Source organism: Dermochelys coriacea, chromosome 5, assembly GCF_009764565.3.
Source record: "Dermochelys coriacea isolate rDerCor1 chromosome 5, rDerCor1.pri.v4, whole genome shotgun sequence".
Lineage (NCBI taxonomy): Eukaryota > Metazoa > Chordata > Testudines > Dermochelyidae > Dermochelys > Dermochelys coriacea.
Genome location: NC_050072.1, coordinates 54,963,148 through 54,985,811, shown reverse-complemented (window position 1 = coordinate 54,985,811; position 22,664 = coordinate 54,963,148). Strand labels below are relative to the sequence as shown.

The 22,664-nt window shown below is 42.1% G+C and overlaps 1 protein-coding gene across 1 annotated transcript in view; it reads left to right on the top strand.

Annotated features, from left to right (window-relative positions):
- The first annotated feature begins 9,290 nt into the window (after positions 1-9,290).
- EDIL3 (EGF like repeats and discoidin domains 3) overlaps positions 9,291-22,664 on the top strand; it is a 424,535-nt gene continuing 411,161 nt past the window's right edge. The window contains exon 1 of the mRNA XM_038403629.2: positions 9,291-10,045. Coding sequence (XP_038259557.1) covers positions 9,979-10,045 — 67 coding nt within the window. The 5' untranslated portion in view covers positions 9,291-9,978. The remainder of the gene's footprint in view (positions 10,046-22,664) is intronic.

The window sequence follows — 22,664 nt, the reverse complement described above, 5'->3', positions numbered from 1 at the left end:
GATTGGGACAGAAGAAATCTGACGAGGTTCAACAAGGACAAGTGCAGAATCCTGCACTTAGGAAGGAAGAATCCCATTCACCACTACAGGCTGGGGACCGACTGGCTAAGCATCAGTTCTGCAGAAAAGGAACCTGGGGATTACAGTGGACGAGAAGATGAATATGAGTCAGCAGTGTGCTGTTGTTGCCAAGAAGGCCAACAGCATATTGGGCTGTATTAGTAGAAGCATTGCCAGCAGATCAAGGGAAGTAATTATTCCCCTCTATTTGGCACTGGTGAGGCCACAACTAGAGTATTGCATCCAGTTTTGCTACCCTCACTACAGAAGGGATGTGGATAAATTGGAGAGAGTCCAGCAGAAGGCAAAGAAAATGATTAGGGGCTGGGGTGCATAACTTATGAGGAGAGGCTGAGGGAACTGGGGTTATTTAGTCTGCAGAAGAGAAGAGTGGGGGGGATTTAATAGCAGCCTTCAATTACCTGAAGGGGGGATTTCAAAGAGGATGGAGCTCAGCTGTTCTCAGTGGTACCAGATGACAAAGAAGGAGCAATGGTCTCAAGTTGCAGTGGGGGAGGTCTAGGTTGGATATTTGGAAACACTATTTCACTAGGAGGGTGGTGAAGCACTGGAATGGGTTACCTAGGGAGGTAGTGAAATCTCCATCCTTAGAGGTCTTTAAGGCCCAGTTTGACAAAGCCCTGGCTGGGTTGATTTAGTTGGCGTTGGTCCTGCTTTGAGCAGTGGGTTGGACTAGATGACCTCCTGAGGTCCCTTCCAACCCTGATATTCTATGATACAATCTTCCCAGAAGCAAAACTCACTTGGGATGGGGGAGTGGAGAGCATAGAAAGATATAGTTAGGTGTCCAGTTACTCCATATCCTATGCTTACCCAGATGCAAAATCTGCCTAACTGCACCCCAAATTTGCAAGAGTTTAGGCCGCTCAGAAAATCTAAATTGAGTATAAAACAAAGATACCGTGACAAAATACAGCACTTAAACAGGGACACTCCTAGATATGGCCCCAACTCTACACCCACTCCTTTTGGATCAGACCCTATGACAGTAACTATTCTCCAGCACATATGTCCAAACTGAGGAAAACGCTACCCTCTTACAAGGAAGCTGCCTCCTAATACTGACAGTACTGGTGCCTGTTTCCCATGTGTAGTTTTTTAACATAGTGCTACATTTTCTAGGATGACCTTTGTTTGACTCTCTCCTATTCAGGTTCAAGATAGTTTCTTAAACGAAGCCCTCTGGAGTGGTGCCTGTCTTGGAGAGGCGAAAATCTGCAATTGAAGGAGTTTCACACACAGTCAAACCTCCCAAATGTGGACACAAATTTCTATGTAACGCACGCCCCCCCGTCCCATTCAAATAGCATGTAAATATATACAAAGGGCAGGGAGGAAGGGTTATATGTTCTTTCTGTCATGCTATAGAAGATACTTTAGTTACCTAGTACAGAAGTAAATTGTCCACTTTGTGAATATTATTAGTTTGGGATGTGTCTGCACTTAACTACCTTTTATTCTGTGATTATTTTTTTTTTCCCCAAAGATATTCAAAATGGTTGTGTGGACTGTTAGTCGGATAAAGTCAAGAGAGGTAGGCAAGAGAAAGGTGTTGGCTGAAACACTGGGTCAAGACCTGCAGGCCTCCTTCACACAGGATGCTGACTGTCGTCAGGGTGAGCACTGAGGGAGTTAAATTTTCTGTGCTTGTACAGCACCTAGGACAAATGGGGTCCTGGTCCATGACTGGGGCTTCTAGGAACTACAGTAATAAAAATAATAATTTGTGATAAGTACTACTAATAGCTGCATGTGCAATTCTTAGGCAATGTTGTGCATTTTTTGTTGCTGCCGCCTCCTCCTCCCTCCCCCTTTGTTTGTCTCCTCTATTGTTTGTCTTATCTTCTAGACTGTAAATTCTTCAGGGTTGAGATTATTGTTACTTTATATCTGTACAGATTTTAGCACAGTTGGGCCTCAACTTTCTTGAGGCTTCCAGGCACCATTGTGTAAAAAATAATTCAACTTGATGCAAACCAAAAGAAGAATCAGTGCAAACTCAGATGGGATAACTCTCTCAGGGCACTGAGATGCTGTGCTCCTACACCCTTTGCATTGCTATTTCAACCTACCAGGGTCTTTTTCACCACATGGAATGACAGGTTGCCAATTCATCAGAAGGTACAAAGGCAATACTTATGATTAGTTATGTTATGTCTTTTTCCTTTGTGAAGCAATGTTTTTAACTGTCTAGAAACCTGGATGGCTTTTCCCTGCATGATCCAGGCATTACCCTTCAATAAAACTTACCAACTATTCATCTTAAATCTTGTTATGAAATATATTTCAAAATGAGTGATGTGGGGTTGAAAGTCCTCTGACTCTAGTAGTAATCCCCTTATTTTGAAATCACAAAGCTAAATCTCAGTTTGCAGTTAAGTCTCTGAAACACAGATGGCAGAGCTCTATTAAATACTCTGTTGTAATTTCGTGGTTCCTCCCTTGGGTTCTGGAGTACAGCGTGAATGAGCTGTTAAAGCTAACGGTGCAATATAAGTGCTGAAAATAAGACACAAGATTTTTTTAAATCATATTCTGAGTTTTCTCCCTTAGAATAAAATGTTGTACAAGACTCTTCTTACTGTTTGTTACACAGCCCCTAACAGAACATTTAGCTAAAAATGTGGAAGCTTTTTCTTATCTAGAGAATTGAAGGCTCACAATTCAAATGGTTAAAATATATGTACTAGTAAGATGAAAACAGCTTCAGGAGTTTTTGAAATGATAAACTCACTCAATAAGTTCACCAACTACTTTGTCTAAGAACTTGTGTTCAAGACTTATTTTGTAGGTTTATAGTTGAATAATATTTAATAAAGGCATCACCCTAATACTGTACAATTAAACATACAAGGTGCAGATTTCACAGATTCCAGTGGTGTTACACCAGAGATAAGCTTGGTTGCTGAGCTTTTAAGATAATGGATTTTAAACTTGCCTCTCAAAAGTGGACTTTCAAAACCAATTCCTTTGCTTGGTGGGTTCACCTCCTATAGCAATTTGTATCTGTGCCAAGTCCTTTATATTTTAGACCAGTGGGTTTCAAACTGTGGTCCTTGAAGTGGTTGCAGGCTTTCTGCTTTCATCTCATGATGCTGAATGTGAAATTTTAAAAAGAGGCAGACGTGGCATCCTAGAAACTTTCAGCTGATACGTATTTTAGTGTTCAAGCAGAGCCCTCTTATATTCTTCTGCCCCTTTGTGTTGCCAAGCAGAAATTGAAATCTGTTAACAAGACTTTCTTTCTCAAGTGTTTCTTAGAGGTAAATGCAACTCTAATCAAAGTTGCTTTTGCCTCCAGAATTGGAGGCCAAGAAGACGTGAATAAAAAGTAATCTAGAGAGGTTGAGTCTGCAGGCAAGGAGAGAAACTTGGTAGAAATCTCTGTAAGGTCCTACATCCAGGGAGAGGAATCAAGCAAAGGTAGAAGTATAGGAGAATGTAACACATCAGCCAAACCTATGCTTAATACAGGGACAGATACAGGAGGATTTAGGAAGCTGGGAGCAATCTGGTTGAGGATGTACGACAAAATGTATGGGGAAATTTAACAGATTACATGGGGGCTGGGACACTTGTCACTTTGTAGAGTGCAGAAGGATTTTATGATCCGATTAGGGAGTCAGGTGGAGTTGGAGCTTGTAGTAGGGTTGAATACCTATTCCCTCTGTCAATAATGTGAATTTTTTTCCAGCATGTAACATTGCACACAGATTGAATCCCACTCTCACAATTCTGCAGTCAATAGACTTCCATTCAGCTGAAAACAGTGTGGTCACAAACAACACTTACTGCTTTCAGCTTTGTAGGCTGCACAGAATCATATACAAGATGTCAGTTTGCTATCAGGGATGCAGAAATATGAGAAGGAACAAACAAAATACTCTGTCTAAATGGATCCCAATAAGTCTGAATAAATGACTGAGTATGTGCTCTACACGTGGAGCAGAAGTGGCATGTTAATGTTTAATTTAGTGTTTGCTGCATTGACAGAAGCAGAGTTCTTTAGGAGGAATCATCCACAGGTGTTGCACGTATACTAGACATACATATGTGTCCATTAGTACTTGTCCTCATAATTGATTTAGTCCTTGTGCCAGAGCCACTGTTATATTTTTCCCATAAATCTGAATTGCCTTCCCACTTACAGACATAACTAGACAGGGAATTATTTCAGCTGGAATTAGACACTTGGGCCTGCATAGCTTTCTTCTTCTTTATGGCCTCTTATGTTCTTTCCTTTAGAGATGGAAAGACCTATTTTGTTTAATTTTTAACCCACTCAAATGTTTAGCCATAGAATGGATTTTGCAGTGTATCTGTTCCATTTAGACAGCGAAAGTTGGTTTTGGAGGAGAAAGGAAATGTGATCATAATGATGTTGGTGATGTCACATAAAGACCCTCCCACCTCTTCCGTATACATTGTCAGAAAGGGGGATTCCAAATTGGGAGTGGGGGAGGAAGAGAAGCTCTATGTTTTGGCATCAGCTTGCTGTGCTCCCGCTCCCCCAGCATTTATCTACCTGTCTTCTCATTGACTTGGCATTACAGGGCATTTGTTTTGAACCATGAATGTTTGGAGATGGAAGGATCTTCCATGCCTTGTGCATCTAAAACTCATGCTGATTTAACTGGAAATATTGCATGTGCAAGGAAGGTAGGACTAGGTCCTATATTGGCAGTGACAAAAGGATGATCCCCACCCCTGAGGCAGTGTTCCAGAGGTGGAAATAGGCAGACTTTTAAAAGTATTATTTATTTTTTCTTTTCTTTGTTCTAAGGCAAATATGTAGTGAGTACTTTGTGAAATCAGTGCAGCAAGTTGTGAATGATGTATGACATGAAAAATCCTCCAGTGCACAAAGTACATACTTATTAGAAAACATTATGGGGAAAATTTACTACCCAGCTGCAGTAGCTTCTTTTTTATAACCTTAATTATAATTATAGGTTGTAATATAGTTAGCAGCTTTACACCTCAGGCTTTGAGCGTCTCTGATATCACAAACTAAGCAGGCTTAGATCTGGCCAGTACTTGGATGGGAGACTGTGATAAAGCTAATTCCTAAAGTAAAGAAGGTTTCTAAAATAAAGCTGGTATCTGAGATCCTCTAAAGATGTCAGCAGGGTGATTCACAGGTTATGTTCTTGCTTATTGAAGGAGCTCTAAAATGGAGAGGTGGGTTAGCTGGTGGTAAGGATAAGCTGTTAGTTGTGTGCATGTATGGGTTTATGTGTGTGTATATATATATATTAGTGGCACCTTTACCAACATAAACTCTAGTTTAAACAAGGTCTAACTTATGTTACTCAGGGATCTGAATAAGCCAGCCCTTGAGCAATGTGAGTTATACCAACCTAAGCAGACAGTTCTAAGTCAGTGGGAGAGTTTCTCCTGCCAGCATAGCTACCACCACTCTTTGAGGCTCAAGTAAGTAAGTTGATGGGAGTATTCTCTCTTGTTAACTTATGTAAAGGTTTCTAACCAGCAGAGAAGTGAAGTTCTGGAACAGCCTTCCAAGGGGAGTAGAGGAGGCAAAAAACCTAACTTGTTTTAAAACTGAGCTTGATAAGTTTATGAAGGGGATGGTTAGATGAGGTAGCCCACTATGGCAGGAGGCCCATCCACAACTGCTAGTATCAAATATCTCCAAAGGCTGGGGATGGGATACTAGAGGGGGAGGACTCTGAGATACGACAGAGAATTCTCCCCCAGGTGGTTGGTGGGTCTTGTCCAGAGACTCAGGATCTAACTAATCACCGTATTTGGGGTCAGGAAGGAATTTTCCCCCAGGTCAGATTGATAGAGACGCTGAGTTGGAGGTTGCCACACTTCAGTGGCGTGGGGCACTGGTTACTTGCTGATTTGAACTAGAGTACATGATGGATTCTCTGTAACCTGAAGTCTTTAAATCAAGATTTGAGGACTACAGTAACTCAGCCAGAGGTTACGGGTTATTACAGGAGTGGGTGGATGAGGTGGCCGGTGATGTGCAGGAGGTCGGACTAGATGGGCATGATGATCCCATCTAACCTTAAAGTCGCTGAATCTATGACTTGTCCAAGGTCACACAAATTAGTGGTAGAGCCCAGGAACAGAACCCACTATTTCCTGACTCCTATTCCAATGCCCTCTCCATGGGACCACTCTGCTTCCTAAGTTGGCTATGGTAAGAGAAAGTTGGATTTTGCTTGTAAATTAATGAGTGAGCTGTAAAGAAAGGAACTTATATCCTGCAGAACACTCTGGAGGAGAAAACACTTGGGAGAACATCTGTGTTTAAGGTAATACAGATTTACCCAAAGTCCTTTGAAGTCAAGGAAAGGCTCAAAATCCTGAGTGATTCTTAGAGTGTTCAGGTTACTGAAGAAACATTTATGTGTACTTGTTAGACTATCCAACAGAGTGACTCCTCTTGTAAGAAAGTTTACAAAATCCGGTATTGCTCTTTTTTTTCCTAGGCTCCTTTGTGGTTTGTAAATATAGCTTTATTTTGCTTTATGTTTACATTGTTCTTGTTTTAGTTTGAATTGTTACTTGTAAAATAAGAGATAAGAAGCCAAGCTAGCACCAGTCCTGGGAGACACTACATTAAAAACAGAGACATGCGGAAGGCTATCAGAAAACTAAACTTTTCCCTGAAATGCTATAACAAAACTGAGAAGAGGTAGCAGTACCAATGTTAAAGGAACTCCAAAATGCACTTGTTACAGATAGAGCTAGTTCTTGTAGGAGATATCTGTGAAGAGGGTTGCCAAAGGAATTCCAAATTGCTGTAGAAGTGATGTTTTGTAATTCAGGATTTTATTGTGCCCCAATGCACCCATTAACTTTAATGATGAAGAATCAGGGCCTAGTGTGTGGGTTTTGTTCCTCCAATATGGCAGTGGAAAAGAGGTCACTATGCTGCTTCCTTACCTGGGACCAAGGAACTCCTCGTGGATGGCCCTACCTTTCAGCAGGTTCTGAGGGCAGACTTGTGGTCTGTTCCCTAGGGGCACAAACCTTGCTTTCTGATGTAGGGGAAACACCACCAGACAAGGGGTTTTTTTACCCTTAAGCCCCTCTTGTGGAAGACCCAAAATAGTCCTTGGGTAATAGTCGTCCCTGTGTCATTAGTGATCCAGTACTGAATCATGGAGGCCATGAGAGAGAAAACTGTTATCCTCTGTATCTTGGCCAAACTCCAGTTTGGATAACTCTGTTCCTCTTACCTCAGTTCTCCCTACATTTTGCAAATTGATACAATATTCTATGCTGAACACAGTTCTGGAAGGTGCTGAGGTGCTATGGTGATGAGGGCACTCTAAGTACATCATTACAATAGAAGAGAATATTTTTCTTCATTTCTTGTCCTAAACTGTTGTGTAGTTTTGCTGTGCTAAACAGTTCCTGCATCCCACCAGAGAGATGCTTGCATTTTAGTGATGGATGAAGTGACTGTTCTCTCTCTCTCTCTCTGTGTATGTGTGTACACACATATATAAAGTGTTTGAAGTACTTTGGGATTCTGGGGATGAAATATACTATCTAAATTATGTTATTACTCTGGTGGCTTCAGATTTTTTTAACAAAAGAACAGGGCCTGGTCCACTTATTAATTCTCTTCTTTGACAATTTAATGGGATGAAATTATTTTTGTTTAAATCAGAAAAAAGTGTTCTGATACGAATCTCTAAGAAATGGGAAATAGTTTCTAAGGGACGCAGTTGTAAGCCCCACTGCTTACAGGCATTTAAACTTAGACAAAACACTAGAAAATAAAAGGATGGAGACTATCACGAACTGGCAGCTGATGGACTACATGACTGAAGTGGTCTTTTCCATCTCTAATTTTATGATTGTTGTCAAGCAACCCATTTTGTCATGGATTCAGACTTACATATATATTCTTAAAATATCTTGGCATTTTTCCAAATCCAATGGTCTTCAATAATCAGTAAATAAAAATAGAATATTAATACTCAAACTAATATTGCTATAAAGATATTTGTGTGGACTATAAAATTAATTGTAGGTATATAAAATCAACAGTTGTTTAAAAAAACATCTAAAGATCTTTCCAACCTCCCACAGAATTAATTAAATTGTGTCTATTCCACAACATGTTGATAACTAGAGAAGGAGGATGGTTCAGAAAATGGGAAAAGAGGAAGGATGGTTCAGATGATAGGGCATTTACCTAGGATTTTGGAGATCTAGCTTCTGTTTCCTGGTCTGCCACAAACTTCCCCTGGGCTCTGTCTGTCTCTCTGTGCCTCCATTCCCTATCTGCTAAAATAGGGATATACTCCCCACTATCTCACAGGGACGCTGTGAGGGTAAATGTACTAAAAATGGTGAAGCACTCAGACATCATAGTAATGGGGCCATGTGAGTAGATATTTTTAAAAAACAGACATATAGAATGTTCAGCTATTCAAGTAGTGCACATTTAAAGTGTTTTGTAAAGTGGTGTGTCCTTTGACCTCAGTCAAAATCCAACACAAGTTAGCAGTTACCAAAACCAAAGTTATCTGGTAGCCTGTGTGAAATTCCCTGGCAGAAGAGGACTCTGGAGTACACAGTTAGTCTTCAAGCTCCCAAATACTGCTTTAGCATGGACACTGAACTTTAATAGTGCTGGATCAAGTCCCATTCTGGTTCAGATGGTCTGCCGAAGTGCGGGTGGAAACCAGTTGCCATCAGGATTGCGGTTGGCAAGGGCAGACTGCATCCGATGAAGTGAGCTGTAGCTCACGAAAGCTTATGCTCTAATAAATTTGCTAGTCTCTAAGGTGCCACAAATACTCCTTTTCTTTTTGCGAATACAGACTAACACGGCTGCTACTCTGAAAACTGTCCATGCTGTTCTGTTGATGAACGTCACCCATTGCGAGCTCTAAATTGCCAGGAGGGCACTTCCTTTCGTTTGGCCATTGTCCCATGGACCTCGGCCACCATTAACCCAATTTGATTGCAATGAAGCCTGCATTGCCACTGACTGTGCCTCCCAGGGGGCAGAGCCTTTCAGCCTCTGGGACCATTTCATGTGCCCTTAATTCACCTAGAGAAGGAACAGAAGGAAATCCGCAAACGTGTGTTTCTCTTTGCACTTGCACAATCTGAGAGTGACCCATTACGGGGGTGAGGGGAACAGTTCCCCCCGCACAAGGAGAGCGTGGCAAGATTTAAACATGGGTGAGGATTTTCACTGCAAAGTTACCAAACACCAGCTGGGGGAGGGACGCCCAGGCCAGCTACAAGAAACCACCACCTCCCTCCTGTTCCATAGCGCTGTCGTCCTTCCACCGAGTCCTCCAGCCCCTGGGGCTGCGGGGCTCTTAGTGGAGGGTGGAGCAGGTGCTGTGTGTGTGTGTGTGTGTGTGTGTGTGTGGTCTTCTCGCTCTCTTCCAGCAGAAGGAGCCACTCCAGTGAAGGGACTAGGGGGAGGGGAGTGCTGGGGGGGGGGGGGGAGCTTCGGGGGCTCTCCGCTCCGAGGCACGCCGCCTCTGTTTGTACACAGTGCGCTCTCCAGTCGGCAGGGCTCTGCCCTCTCTCCCTTCATTGTTCCCTTCCCGGCCGAAGCCCCTGCCGCAGCAGGCGCCGGAGGAGGCGGCTGCCACCAGCCCACTGGTAGACGCCCAGCCAGCTCCCGAGCGCGTCGCTGGACCAGCCCCCCATCCAGCCGCGATGGACTTGCAGCGCTCAGACTGTGAGCTGCCCTGCCTTATTCCGGGATCTTATCTGTAGGGGAAGAGGCAGAACTCAGCCACCCGCCAAGAGAATTCGCCTTATTCCTCCGGGAAGAGGACATCTTCTTCCTGAGTCGCCTGGTGGAAGGATCCACCCGCCCCCCCCCCGTCCTTCTTTCCAGCCGAACCCCCAGAGCCTGGGGGAGGAAAAAGGATCACGATGAGCCGCTTGCTGGTCGCCTGGCTTTTGCTCTGTTTGAGCCCCGGGGAGCCGCAAATCACCCAAGGTGAGGAGGGGCGTGAGGGGATCTGGCCGCGGGGTTCGCCAGGGCAGTGGGCAGGGTTGGGGTGTCCGTGGGGGTGTCCTGTGGGGCAAGTGGTGCCAAAGTCAGAAGCGAAGTGCGCTGTGTGGAGCGAGAATTGACGCAGGCGATCTTGGGCGGAGGAGACGCGAACTATTGGAAGCTGCCAATAATACAAACAACGTGGGTGTTTTTTAATGTGTCTGTGAGTGTGTGTCGGATTAAGTGCCCTGGCCTCAGCGTACACGTTTTGTGTAGTAACTGTGCTTAATTAGTGGGAAGGATACGGTGAGAGTTTAAATGTAATCCAGATGAGAGGCTGGGAAGACTTAATATCCAGAGAGCTGTCCACATCTTCCCCTTCTTTTTTTAAGGGTGTTAATTTGGTGCTGAAGATCCAGCAAAACGCCGAACAGTTTGCAAACACATGCATGGGCTTTAATACCGCTGTACTAATGAACGCCTGGGTCAGTCTCCTTTTTGGCTGGCTCTCTAACTAGGACATTCTCCATCTGAAATGTGGGAATAAAACACTCCTTAACCCGATGGGTTTTTCACTGCTCCCCAGCCCTCCCGTGGTAAAAGTTGCAGGAGCTCATCTTAATGCCCTAAGGACGCGAGAGGGAGATAACAAAGTAACGAGGGTTTTTTTTTTTTTTAAATTAAATAAATAAATACATAAATACATACAAATGCAAAGCCCGTGAAAGCTTGGTCTGATCTTCATGGGAACGCTTCGGAGAGGAGGGATCCTGGGAAATACGAAGCGCTGCTGGTCGGTGTATTCAAGTTTGTAGCGACAGGGGAGGGTTGGTCTAGCATTTGAGGCGCTCTCTCTGGCAGATTAAAGCACCCTTTCGGTGCAGTTTTCAAACGAGAGTGTGTTTGGAGGGGGGGGGAAGTAAAAGGTGCGGAAAAAGCCTCCTCCCACGGTGCCGGCTTTCCGATTGAAATATCCCCTAGCTGGCTGCAGCCCCGAGGGAAAGTTCCCTCCGATCCGAAAAGGTGTCTGCCATTTGTCCTGGACGGAGCTGGAGGGATGCGCCCGCAGCAGCTCTGTGCCGGCTGAGCAGGGGCTGAGATCTGAAACTCCTCGTCACCCTCACCGCCGGGCTAGCCCACAGGATCCGGGGTGTGGGGAGCGGGGGGGGGTCCAGGGGTCAGGCAATGTGCGTGTGAGGCTCTCGAGTGCCTTTCCCGGGATAATGTTCGCAATCGGCGGCCACCTCTAAGGTGACGGAGTGCAACCCGCTGTATAGTGAGCTGCCCAGACGCAGCGAGGGGTTTCCCTGCTAGCGGAGATCCCCCCCCCCCCCGGTGCTGTTTTCTGCACGGCTTGTCTCGGCACTTGGATTCTAAAGCCGCGAGAGAAGGAGCGGGCGGGGTGGCCGCGCGAACCACCCGCCTGCCTGTCCCGCGGGGCAGCCCCCGTTTGGGTGGAGGCCGGGAAGGGCCGGGTGCTGCAGCTGCAGCTGCCGCCCAGCCCAGTCCCGTTGTTGGGAGCCCTGGGCTGCGGGCATTCACGCTCACTCTCCCTCGCCTCCCCTGCCGGTGCTGCCGCTGCGTGAATCAGAGCCCGGGCCCAGTAACACACACACGGCCCCAGACTCAGCAACGGCGAGGGCTAAGGCTAGCCCCACAAAGGACAGCTGGGGATCGGGGCTGATTCGAGAATTGCTTTATAAGTCCCCACGCAAACAATGATCTGGCAGCTGCCCGCTCCAGAGCATCTAGCGCTGTCTGTCTTTTAAGTGGAGGAACCGACAATGAAATAAGAAAAGGAGGACTTGTGGCACCTTAGAGACTGACAAATTTAATGCTCAAATAAATGTGCTAGTCTCTAAGGTGCCACAAGTCCTCCTTTTCTTTTTGCGAATACAGACTAACACGGCTGCTGCTCTGAAACCGACAATGAAATGTACTCCGCACCCTCCCTCCTCCCCAGCCTCTTACTGTAATTTAAAGCTTTCTGCGGGGTCATCATTGCAAATAGCTACCCGTGCAAGACGAGTTTCTCCTCAGATAGTCCCCAGCCTATAAACGCAAGCGCGAACTTGCTACCAGTGTCCTTGTAGCCAACCGATTTTTCTTTTCACGGGATAAATGGCCATGTGGTAAGGGTTGATGCACTAAAAAAAGAAATGCGATTTTGTCAGACTTGTGCAGAGCAAGTATTAGCTGAGCATGTATCTTGCTAATATCTTTAACATTCAGACTTGGCCCCTGTCATTAATCATTTTTATTTTAAAATTAAACCAATGTATCAGTCAAATTGAATATTTTATTAGCTCTTAAATTATTCATCGCTATGGGTTGCTCTCAAAATCCAGTAACTTTCATACAGTTGCAGCAAGCATGTGATAGCTTATGCAATCTGTCCTTGTACCTGCAATTTCTGCCTAAAGTCTTTTAAGCAAAAGGTATTATATCTGACAAAGTCTAGACATGTCTTAAATACTCTGCATTGGAATTGTACATGACTGCCTGGTACACATCTAAGCCTTTTTCTTCTAGTTACAGTAGGAGATTTTTTTAAAAAAATAACTGGAGGACTAAATGAATATTACTATTTTTCTACAGAGCAACATACCTTGTAGAGACAGTTTGCCCATTTTTACATAATTAGTTGAACTGTAATTGTTAAAGTAATAGGTTTTCCAATTATTTTAAAATGCGGTGATAAGAGCAAATTGTATTGCGTCTTCATAACATGGTAAAACTAAATAAAATTGTTCTTAAACAGATCTACTACACGAAGTTCATTATGCTCTCTGGCATAACACTGTAATAGGCACTCTCAAAATTAAGAGGGTTGTAATAGTTACAATTACTTACAGTGCTTTTAAAGAGTTTTCAAACAGTCCCCAACTTTTTCTATGCTTTGTTAAACTTCATCTCTCTCAATAAACATCAACTTTCATAATAAAAACTATGCAGTGGTTCCATCGCTGCAGTGGTCAGCTCTGTGTCATTTTGCCTTTGGGTCAATACCAGCTACAGGTGGAAATTAAGTAATGTGGTTAGTTAATTAGTTGTGTTGCTGGTCTACTATTACATTCTTATAGCGTTTCAGAGTAGCAGCCGTGTTAGTCTGTATTTGCAAAAAGAAAAGGAGTACTTGTGCCACCTTAGAGACTAACAAATTTATTAGAGCATAAGCTTTCCTGAGCTACAGCTCACTTCATGCAGTTAGATTTCCTTGGAAATCATTGGTATACAAAAGCAAGTTATAGTTTTTATATATGAGTGCTGAAAACTAAAGAGAGATATCAAATTGTGATGCCTATTAATATTAACTGGTATTGTCTTTAAAAATGTGTGTTTATGGTAAGTTTTATATGCAGCAGGTGTATACTTAACTAGCACAGTTTAGTAAATCATTAAGATGTCCTTTATAAAGCATGATAACAATGATGGAATAGTCTGGTCATTTAAATAAAAAACCTGATTTTTTCTTCCATTTTATTTTGTCCAGTCTGGCTAATTTTTTAATCTCATACATACATTAGCACAGCAATTTGATCTTCGGATACATGTTATATGCAAATATATGTAGAAATTAGGCTATAGGAGAGGAGTTGCTTCTTGTAGCATTTAGCTTTCAAGAAGATGTGGATGAATTGTTTGAAAAGGAGTTACTGGCTCTTTTGATATTTGTTTCTAAACCTCAATAAAGGGTTTACCTTTCTTGTTGTTGCTGTTCTTTGGTGAAATTTGAACACAAGAAATCTGATGTTGTGTCATTTATTGAACAGACAGCAGCCACAGTGAAGAAACAGATGATTTATGATGGAATAAACACATTGTTTCTTGTCCCTAGAAGCAATACAGAGATATCAGTTTGATTTGCACCATTTTTAGAAACTAATCAGAGTGAAAGGTAGTTTTATGAAATCTTGTAAGCAAACCATTTGCTATAATGGTGACTAAAATTCTGTGTCTATATTTTGAATGTCAAAGATCACAAATGAATGTAAACGATCTGAACACTTGAAATGCTCTTCTTAAGCTTACTTTTTAATAACTTTAGAAACAGGTTGTAAGCTTTGTCATAATGATCTTTTTGTGATGATTTTGTGTCCTTTTATGAATTGCAGTAATCTGTTGAAGAGATACATTCTAGGGGAAAAAATCTTCATATGTGATGTTTTCAATTTTTCATTGTCTCTCATTGCGCTTAAACCAAGATCTATTAAAAAAATACATATTTAAGCTGAATGTTGATGAATGTCAGAAGAAAACTATGAAGAAGATTTTGTGGTACTGATCTGTGTTGAGAATGGGCTGTTAATCAGATGCACCCACACCAGTAGGTGTTAGAAGTGTCAGTGGAGAATATTTAGACATAAATCACTACCCAGAAATAAATCATGTGGTCAAACAGGTAATTAGCCATCAGGACTATCTCATGGAAAGGAGTTCATTAGACACGTCTTAACTTTACACTAGTATTTAACAATTACTGTAATTATGTGTTTTTTAAATCACATTTTCAAAAGGAACTTGCTCAGTAAATTCAACTCGTGGTAAATCTTTTGTGGGAAATAGACACTGATCTGTACAATGCCCCTGCATTGAAACAGTTTCTGTTCAGAGATCATGGGAAGCCTTTACAAAGAAGGCTTAGCAAACAGATGACATTGGCATTGCCAAAAAAGTCTGCAAGCTTTTTTGTCTGTCTGAGAAGATATTTTTAAATCTCCAAGAAACTTTTGCAAAAGATGTTGCTTTTTCTCCATTACAATGCAAAAACATAATTTACTCCAGTGCTTGGAAGCTTCTCTAAAGCCTGCTGCTCTAGCTGGAATGAGTACCGTGGTGCAGCAGTGCTGAGAAACATCAGAGATAAATAGCAGAACATGATTGTTCAAATCTAACAACCCTGGAAGACTAAAAACATCACAGAGACTTCTTAAGATTTTCCTGTCTTATGTCTCAGTGAACCTTTTTGCATCTGTGGACAACATCAATTTCTCTACAAACAGCTGACAGTGTGACCTGGCATAGTGGTTTCTCACTGTTCTTTAACAGATTACCTTTGTATTCAAATTTGTTTCCAGTGCCTCCTGGTGTAGCCCATAGCATATAACAGATGCAGCAGGGTGCAATAATGTAAGACTTGTCAGTTTTGGACAGTAACAAATGTCAAGCCATGAATTGTTCCAATGGGGACTCCTTTTTTTTAAGAGTCCTTTAAAATAAAAATGGAATGATGTTTTATGTGAGGCTGTGTAACAAAGACAGTGTTTGCAGAAATGATTACTGAAGTGCGCCTTTCTGCTAGTCTTGTAGCAACTAGCACAGTTATCAGCTAGTTAAAATACATGAGAGTTTAGTGCACTCTGAAAGTTCCTTCAAAAGTAAATCTCTTGCCATTAGGGCCCAGATTCTGATAGCTCCTTATTCCAAGGTAAGGAAGGGTTACTCCACAAATGGTTTCAGAGTAGCAGCCATGTTAGTCTGTATTCGCAAAAAGAAAAGGAGGACTTGTGGCACCTTAGAGACTAACAAATTTATTTGAGCATAAGCTTTCGTGAGCTGATGAAGTGAGCTGTAGCTCACAAAAGCTTATGTTCAAATAAATTTGTTAGTCTCTAAGGTGCCACAAGTCCTCCTTTTCTTTCCACAAATGGTCTTACTAACTTCATGGGAGCACTCAGAGAATAAGGCACTACAGCATCAGAATCTGTTCCTGAGGAATTTGTATTGAAATGATTACAATGGTCTGGAATAATTCCCTTTATAAAGATGCATGAGCTCTCTCTTACAAATTCATCGCCCAGGTGTAGGGTTGCTTTCTTTACCACTTCTAATTTACTTACTGTTTATGCCTCTTTGAGAACAGCAAAGTCAAACTTTTACAAGTTCAAGAGTCAAGAGTGGTGCTGAAATCTTAGAAGATAATCATAGGGCTTTATGTTGTACTGAGAGTCAGTTTTGGCATATCTGAGGTATGCTTGAGGCTTGGCTAGTTACAGTGTCAGACTGCACATGGAGGTTTGAGAGCATGAGATAAGCATCCAAACGGTACTAATTTCTTTCAGTTTTAAAACCCCATCCAAGAACTGGGAAGAGCAGAATGTGAAGTAGGAGTCTAAATTCTTTCTGTCCAAAATCATCTGAGATACTAGAGAAGACTTGAACCAGAACAGATATTAAATGGGCTGATCCTATCATTCCTAAAGAGGTAAAGACAACGTTAAAAGCAATAGAAGTCCTTATCCCAAACTATGGGTCTTCAGTGTGTCTCTCACTCTCTTTTCCAATGAAATTTACGACAAGAAGAAGTGGAGGGAAAGGAAACATGAACTGAACTTTGAAGTGCTTTATTTCAGCCTGAGAGAGTGAAAGATGATGGGGCCGCAAACCATTAAGTTATTATACTCTGTTATTACGTTGGTAGAGATCTTACCCTACATTAGGGATCCTTCATGCTACTCCAGTGCTGCATAGAAGCCCTAAAGCTGGTTTGGCTAGCGCTTGGAGCGGGATCCTGCATACGGGAATCTTCAGGTGGTATACAACTGTCATAGCAGTTTCTATACCCCCACTAGCATAGGGAAGTGGCCAGGAAAAGAAGTCACAGAGTCCCAATGATACCCTGATAGTAGCATGGTTCTTCAGTACTGGTAAAGCAGCAACAGAACTGGCAGTTGCAAGGCTGAGGAAATTTGAAATCCTGGCTCTTTGGGGCAGGAAATTATGTATTTGGATGCGTTTGCACTGTATATATTATTCCTTGCCTATAAAATAGTTCAGATTTAAAAAGCTGAAAAATCAGACTGACCTTCGGTGGCTATAAGCAAATTATTAGGCACAATTAGAATATGTAATTACCTCAAAGCTGATATATAGAATCTATTCTGAGTGGAATATCTTATCATACAAAATTCTTATGAAAATGTATTAAAGCAGCTATAACCCATATACAATGTCTGTAGGTCAGATCCTCAGTTGGTGTAATAGCAAATGGTTTTAGATTATAGGGTGCTAAACTTCATATTTCAAAACAATCTGTTATAGAAGCCAAAAACTGCATCGGAAACAACAAAACTTCGAGGCTTCTTAGGTTTTCTTGAAACTCAAAAGCTAATGAACAGTGTCCCCTTGCTCCACCCCCTCCCCCAAACTGCTTATTAAAATGTTTCTTCCAGGCTACGGCTTGTATGCCAAGAAGCATTTAGAAGCACTTTTTTCACACATAGGTAAAGAGTACCTCAGAATATGTGATTTTAATGGAGATGCTTGCACAGTCTTAACTATAGCATTGCTGTAATGCAGAAAGTAGGTCACAAAGTAGCTTTTAAAATTTTAAAAGCTTTCTTGCAACTTTGGCAGTTCCATTTTTCTGCTTTGAATGTAATGCTGGCTAGCGTGAGAGAAGGGAATCCGATGGAAGGTAAGAAGTAGGCATACTAAGAGTTGCCTCTCTATGTAGGACTCAGTTGTGAGTAGAACTGGTTCAGAATTTTTCGATGAAAGCTTTATTTTATTTTTTTTTAAGTTGAAACAGAAACTTTCTGCGGCAAGGTTTTGGATATGAGAGTGAGGGAGACTGATGCAAACCCATCCCAGAGCAGCTGATAGCCCAGGAGTTAGGGCACTCATCTGCGATGTGGGAGTCCCATGTGGCTGCTCTGTCTGATCTGGAGCAGAGAACCTATGTCTTGCACATCCCAGGGGAGTGCCCTAACCACCAACCTATGAAGTCAGTATTTATCTCAATCATGCCTGTTCCACTTTGTATAAATAATTAAATATTAATTGGTCCAGAGAGAGTGCAGTGGTCAGGATACTCAACTGGGATGTATGTGGCCCAGATTCAAGTCCCTGCACCGAATCAAGCAGAGCCTTGGTCTTCCACAACCCAGGTGAATGGCCCCAACATTGGGCTATTAGCTACCTTGGGGTGGGTGTATTTCTCTATTTGTGAAAAATTCCAATAGGCCTATGTTTTGTACTGGCACAGAACAAAAACAAATTCCAAACCCTTGAAATTTTTCACTAAAAATAATTCTTATTTTCTGGCCTGTTGTAAGGCCTGATGCATGGCCATGCCAGAGAGTAAGGGTGTGGTGAGGAGCCTGCACCATTGGTGTCTTTGCCCTGGCTACTTGCATTGTTGGAGTCTGCATGGGAGGAAATCCGTTACCTCACTGGGCTGCCACTCTCCTGTCTGGAAAGGTGGGCTGGGCATGAATGAAACTTTGGTTCAGCCCATCCACCCCACCTCTGCAAGTGCTGGCATCAGAGCTGACACAAAGAGGGAAGAAATCTGCCATAGCTGGTGCAGAATTATTTCTCCAGCAAAGCAAGGGCAAAGCAGAGACCAGATTGTGGCTTTGTTTTCTCCCCTGCTCTGTGGGTACCACATCTACAAACTGCCCATTGGTCAGGCTGGGTTGTAAGGCTACAAAGCAGCCTCTGGTGCCCAAGTTTAAAAAAGTGATTCCCCAACTATTGCTTATTTTGACAGAGAGCAAAATGTTCTGAAACCGCTCATCACATTAATCTCTTGCCAGTTTCCAGCAGCAGTAAATATATTTGCCATATTTTTGTGCCAGGAGACTGACAGAAATCCCTACAAAACTACTTTTTCTGTTGTCAAAAAGCTGCTTCAGCCCTGTATAATTAAGGAGAATTACTGTGGCAATGGGAAAATAAGTGATTTCTGCCCAGTGATTACCTCAGTCCTTACACTTCCTCCATGGGGCAGTCACTATGGACAATATATCGGGATGACTTCAGAATATAGTTTTATAAACCAAGTTTACATGTGAAAATTGAAAGTAAAAGGTGTTTTAAAACAGTTGTATGTTTCTGTCTAGCTGCTTATCATCTTTGACTGCCTCTGTCATAGTTGGATGTCATTACACACCTCCAGTCTCTTTAATTCAGGCTTTGGTTATTCTGTTATAGTTCCACAACTTGCGTTACTTTATCTTTTTACTGTGTATTTTGTCTAGACCAGTGGTTCCCAAACTTGTTCCGCCGCTTGTGCAGGGAAAGCCCTTGGAGGGCTGCGCCAGTTTGTTTACCTGACTCGTCTGCAGGTTCGGCTGATTGCGGCTCCCAGTGGCTGTGGTTCGCTGCTCCAGGCCAATGGGAGCTGCTGGAGGCAGCGGCCAGTATGTCCCTCGGCCGGTGCCACTTCAAGCAGCTCCCATTGGCCGGGAGCAGTGAACCGCGTCCAGTGGGAACCGCGATTGGCCGAACCTGTGGACGCGGCAGGTAAACAAACCGGCCCGGCCCGCCAGGGGCTTTCCCTGCACAAGTGGAAGAACAAGTTTGGGAACCACTGGTCTAGAGATATTACACTTTCCAGATATTGCCATGTGTTCTGAGGTTCTCCTCTCTTATCTTTTGCTGCTTGTTCACTTTAAGCTTTCTCAGCAAGGTATTATTTATGTATTAATTATTTTCATAGCAGTCATTGCTGAAATTCATTCTTTATGAAATTTACAAAATTCCTTATCTGAGGAATTGCTCAAGCAGGAATTTTCTTGGGGTAGTGAGAAGATACAGAACAAAGGGAACAATCCAGTGAAGGTTGGGGGTTTTTTTGTTTTTTTTTTAAGGAAAGTTATGGAATAATATCCCAAAGGTGGCCCATCATTTAGGTTATTTAAAATAAGACTGGACAAAGTACTAAAGAATACACCATAAGTAATAATCCTCCTATGGCAAGGGGAATAAGGTAGATGACCTAACTGTCTTTTTCCAACTTCACTTTCTATGATTCTTTGTAAGAGACACATTTTAGCAGTTATTCCTTTGACTGTCTCTTTTATAGATCATGTTCTGACCCAAAAGTCATCATACAAAATGATGCACTGATCATAAGTGTTCCTGCAGGCTAAATGGGTACTCCTTTTTGGAATGCATGGAACTCATCCGATGAAGTGAGCTGTAGCTCACGAAAGCTTATGCTCAAATAAATTTGTTAGTCTCTAAGGTGCCACAAGTACTTCTTTCCTTTTTGTGGATACAGACTAATACAGCTGCTACTCTGAAACCTGTCCTTTTTCATAATGGCTTTTGTTTTCCTAGATGTATTCTGGCCCAGCCTGTTTTAATCTCTTGACTTTCTCCATCCAGTATCTGCAACCTGAGAGTTTGCTTTAGGTGCATATATTCTTTTAAATATTCTGTGTTCTCATTTTATTAATTTGACCCACCCCACCCGCATTCTGCTACACCTGTAAAGCAAGATTTTTATTTTACTTAAATTAAATTCCATCCCAGCCTCTGGCTTTCATGGTTCAACCTATCACAAAATTCGAGAGGAGTGTCAAAGACCAATGGAAAGGCACTGGAGGCAAAGTCCAACACACTTAGGGAACTCACTGGAGGCCTATTGTGGGATAAATCTGTTCTGTGGTGGAAGTCTGTTGGTGAGGAGCAACCTAAAGCAACCTTATAAACCTGCTGGATAAGAAGCAGAGGTGAGAGTAAACACCGAATAAAGTGAATTCTTACACCAGCAAGCAGCATCTAGTAAGAAGAATGGTGTCTAGGAAATGACCTCTTCCTTGTGAAGAGTATGGTAGCCTCTACCAATGGAGGCAGAGATTTCAAACTCTAAAATAAAAATGCTAGTTCTCCCTTGTCTTGCACTGTTGTAGTTGCTTACACCTGTGTATTGTGACTATAAAATCTGTGTCTCTGATTTGGTAGCATTTAAACCTGCTTTTGTGCACTTCCTTTGCGTATGTGTAAGTGACTATGCAAGAAGAAACGATCAGCTCCTTAGAACACTGTCTGCAGTTACCTAATCCCCAGTAGCTGTGCTACATTGGCCCTCCTGCCCAGCTAAGTGCTGACTGACTTTAAAGCCTATCCTGATAGGTCACTTCAGCTCTAGACCAGATTAAGACACTTTCTCCTAATTTCTCTGAATGATTGAAATAGCTCTTGCCACACCAACCAATGAGGAACTGGAGCTCTCCTTCCAAAATCCCCTCATGTATTAACTTCAGGTTTAGCTAATTCCTAGTCAGGCATACTGATTTAAGACAACTGTTTGATTCTGGCTGCAGTCCTGGCCTAGCTGTGGCAAAGTACCCAGGCTGTTCCCTGGTCTCTCTCGCAGCCCCTTGCTTGGGCCATGTTTGGATCTGCAGTTTCTGAAGCTCATCCACTCCTACAGTGCAGTCTTCTTGCAGCCCAACCCTGCAGGGTTTGTAGAATGGCTGCTAGGTCTGATGTCAACCAACTAGCTGCCTGCTTGAAAAATGAAAACAAAAATGTTTTTTGGTAAGACATGTGACGTATTAACAAAATAAATCAAGGTGACTGACATAACCAAGGATGGTTATGGAGGAAAGAGCAGGCTAACTGCATTACTTATTTCATAATTTAGAGACCAAAAAAGTCTACACCAGCATTGTCTGGATGGGAGGTGACTGTATTTATCATAGATATCCCTGAAATGCCTATGTGAAAATGGGGACTTCTCATTGGCCACTTAGCATTTGTAGCCCAAAGTTGCCATAGTTTCATAGTTATAACACGGATTTGGGAAAACATAGGGATCTTCTCATTCTTTGTTTTTGACCTTTTGTCTTTTCAGATCTATGCTGCTGCTGAGGTCCTATTTTTATTTGTTTTGTTTTCTTAGGAAGTCTTTATTCCTTGCCTTTGAAGAGCTCTCTGTACAATCCTCTATTTCAATGAATTGAAAGTTTTCAAATAGTCTTGAAAAGTATTGGTATTGTATAGCCTAATGAATAAGTACTAAGATCAAAGGCAATTATTGTAAAATTAGACCAGGAACTATATGTGAAACACCCTACTGTGTCAAGCTTGGTGTGTGTAGTTTGAAGGTGCTTTCACAGTGACAGTTTATAATGTATGGTAAGCCAGTGCTTATTTTTCTGTGGACCATTATTTTATCCAGCTTTAATGGTTTGCTAGCTCTCGTTTGACCCCCGTAATTTCAAGACTTCAATTCATGGAATAAAAAGCACAAAATCCCAGAGTATTTTGATCAAAAGGATGGCTTGATGTCGAATGTAGGCTATTTTAAAAGTAACTCTTTTAAGTGCAATGGCTTTGTTTTATTTGTCCTGGTTTTAATAAACAAAGAGGTATTACTTTGCAAACACTGCAGAAATTATAAAACCAAAACAAAATAAAACTGTCTACAATATTGCAAAAGCAATCATTTGATGAACAAAATCGTGCCTGAGCATTGCAAACTGCAACTTGTGCAAATTAGGATTGTGCAATTGCTCTTTATTCATATAATTTAGGATTTTAAGGTTGCATAGAATCATGGATTCTGGGGCACAAATGTAGAGACTGGGATAAGATGGTTCTGAAAATTTGGTTCTGAAGTTAACTTTTCAGATTTGGTCTGGGCTTTTGTCACACAAGCCAAAAGCTGGATGTATAAGATTAGGTGCCTTAGCCCTAAACCACAACAAACTATGAGGTGCAAGATGGGGAGCCCTAATATATATTTGCTAAGTAAGAGACCTGGGTTTTGGAGCTAAGGGTAATCAGCTCCTGAGAAAATAAGGTAAATTTTATTTAGGTGTCTACATATGGATTATAGAAAATCTTGGTTGTGATTTCCAAAAAGGCAATGGGAGCTATGGAC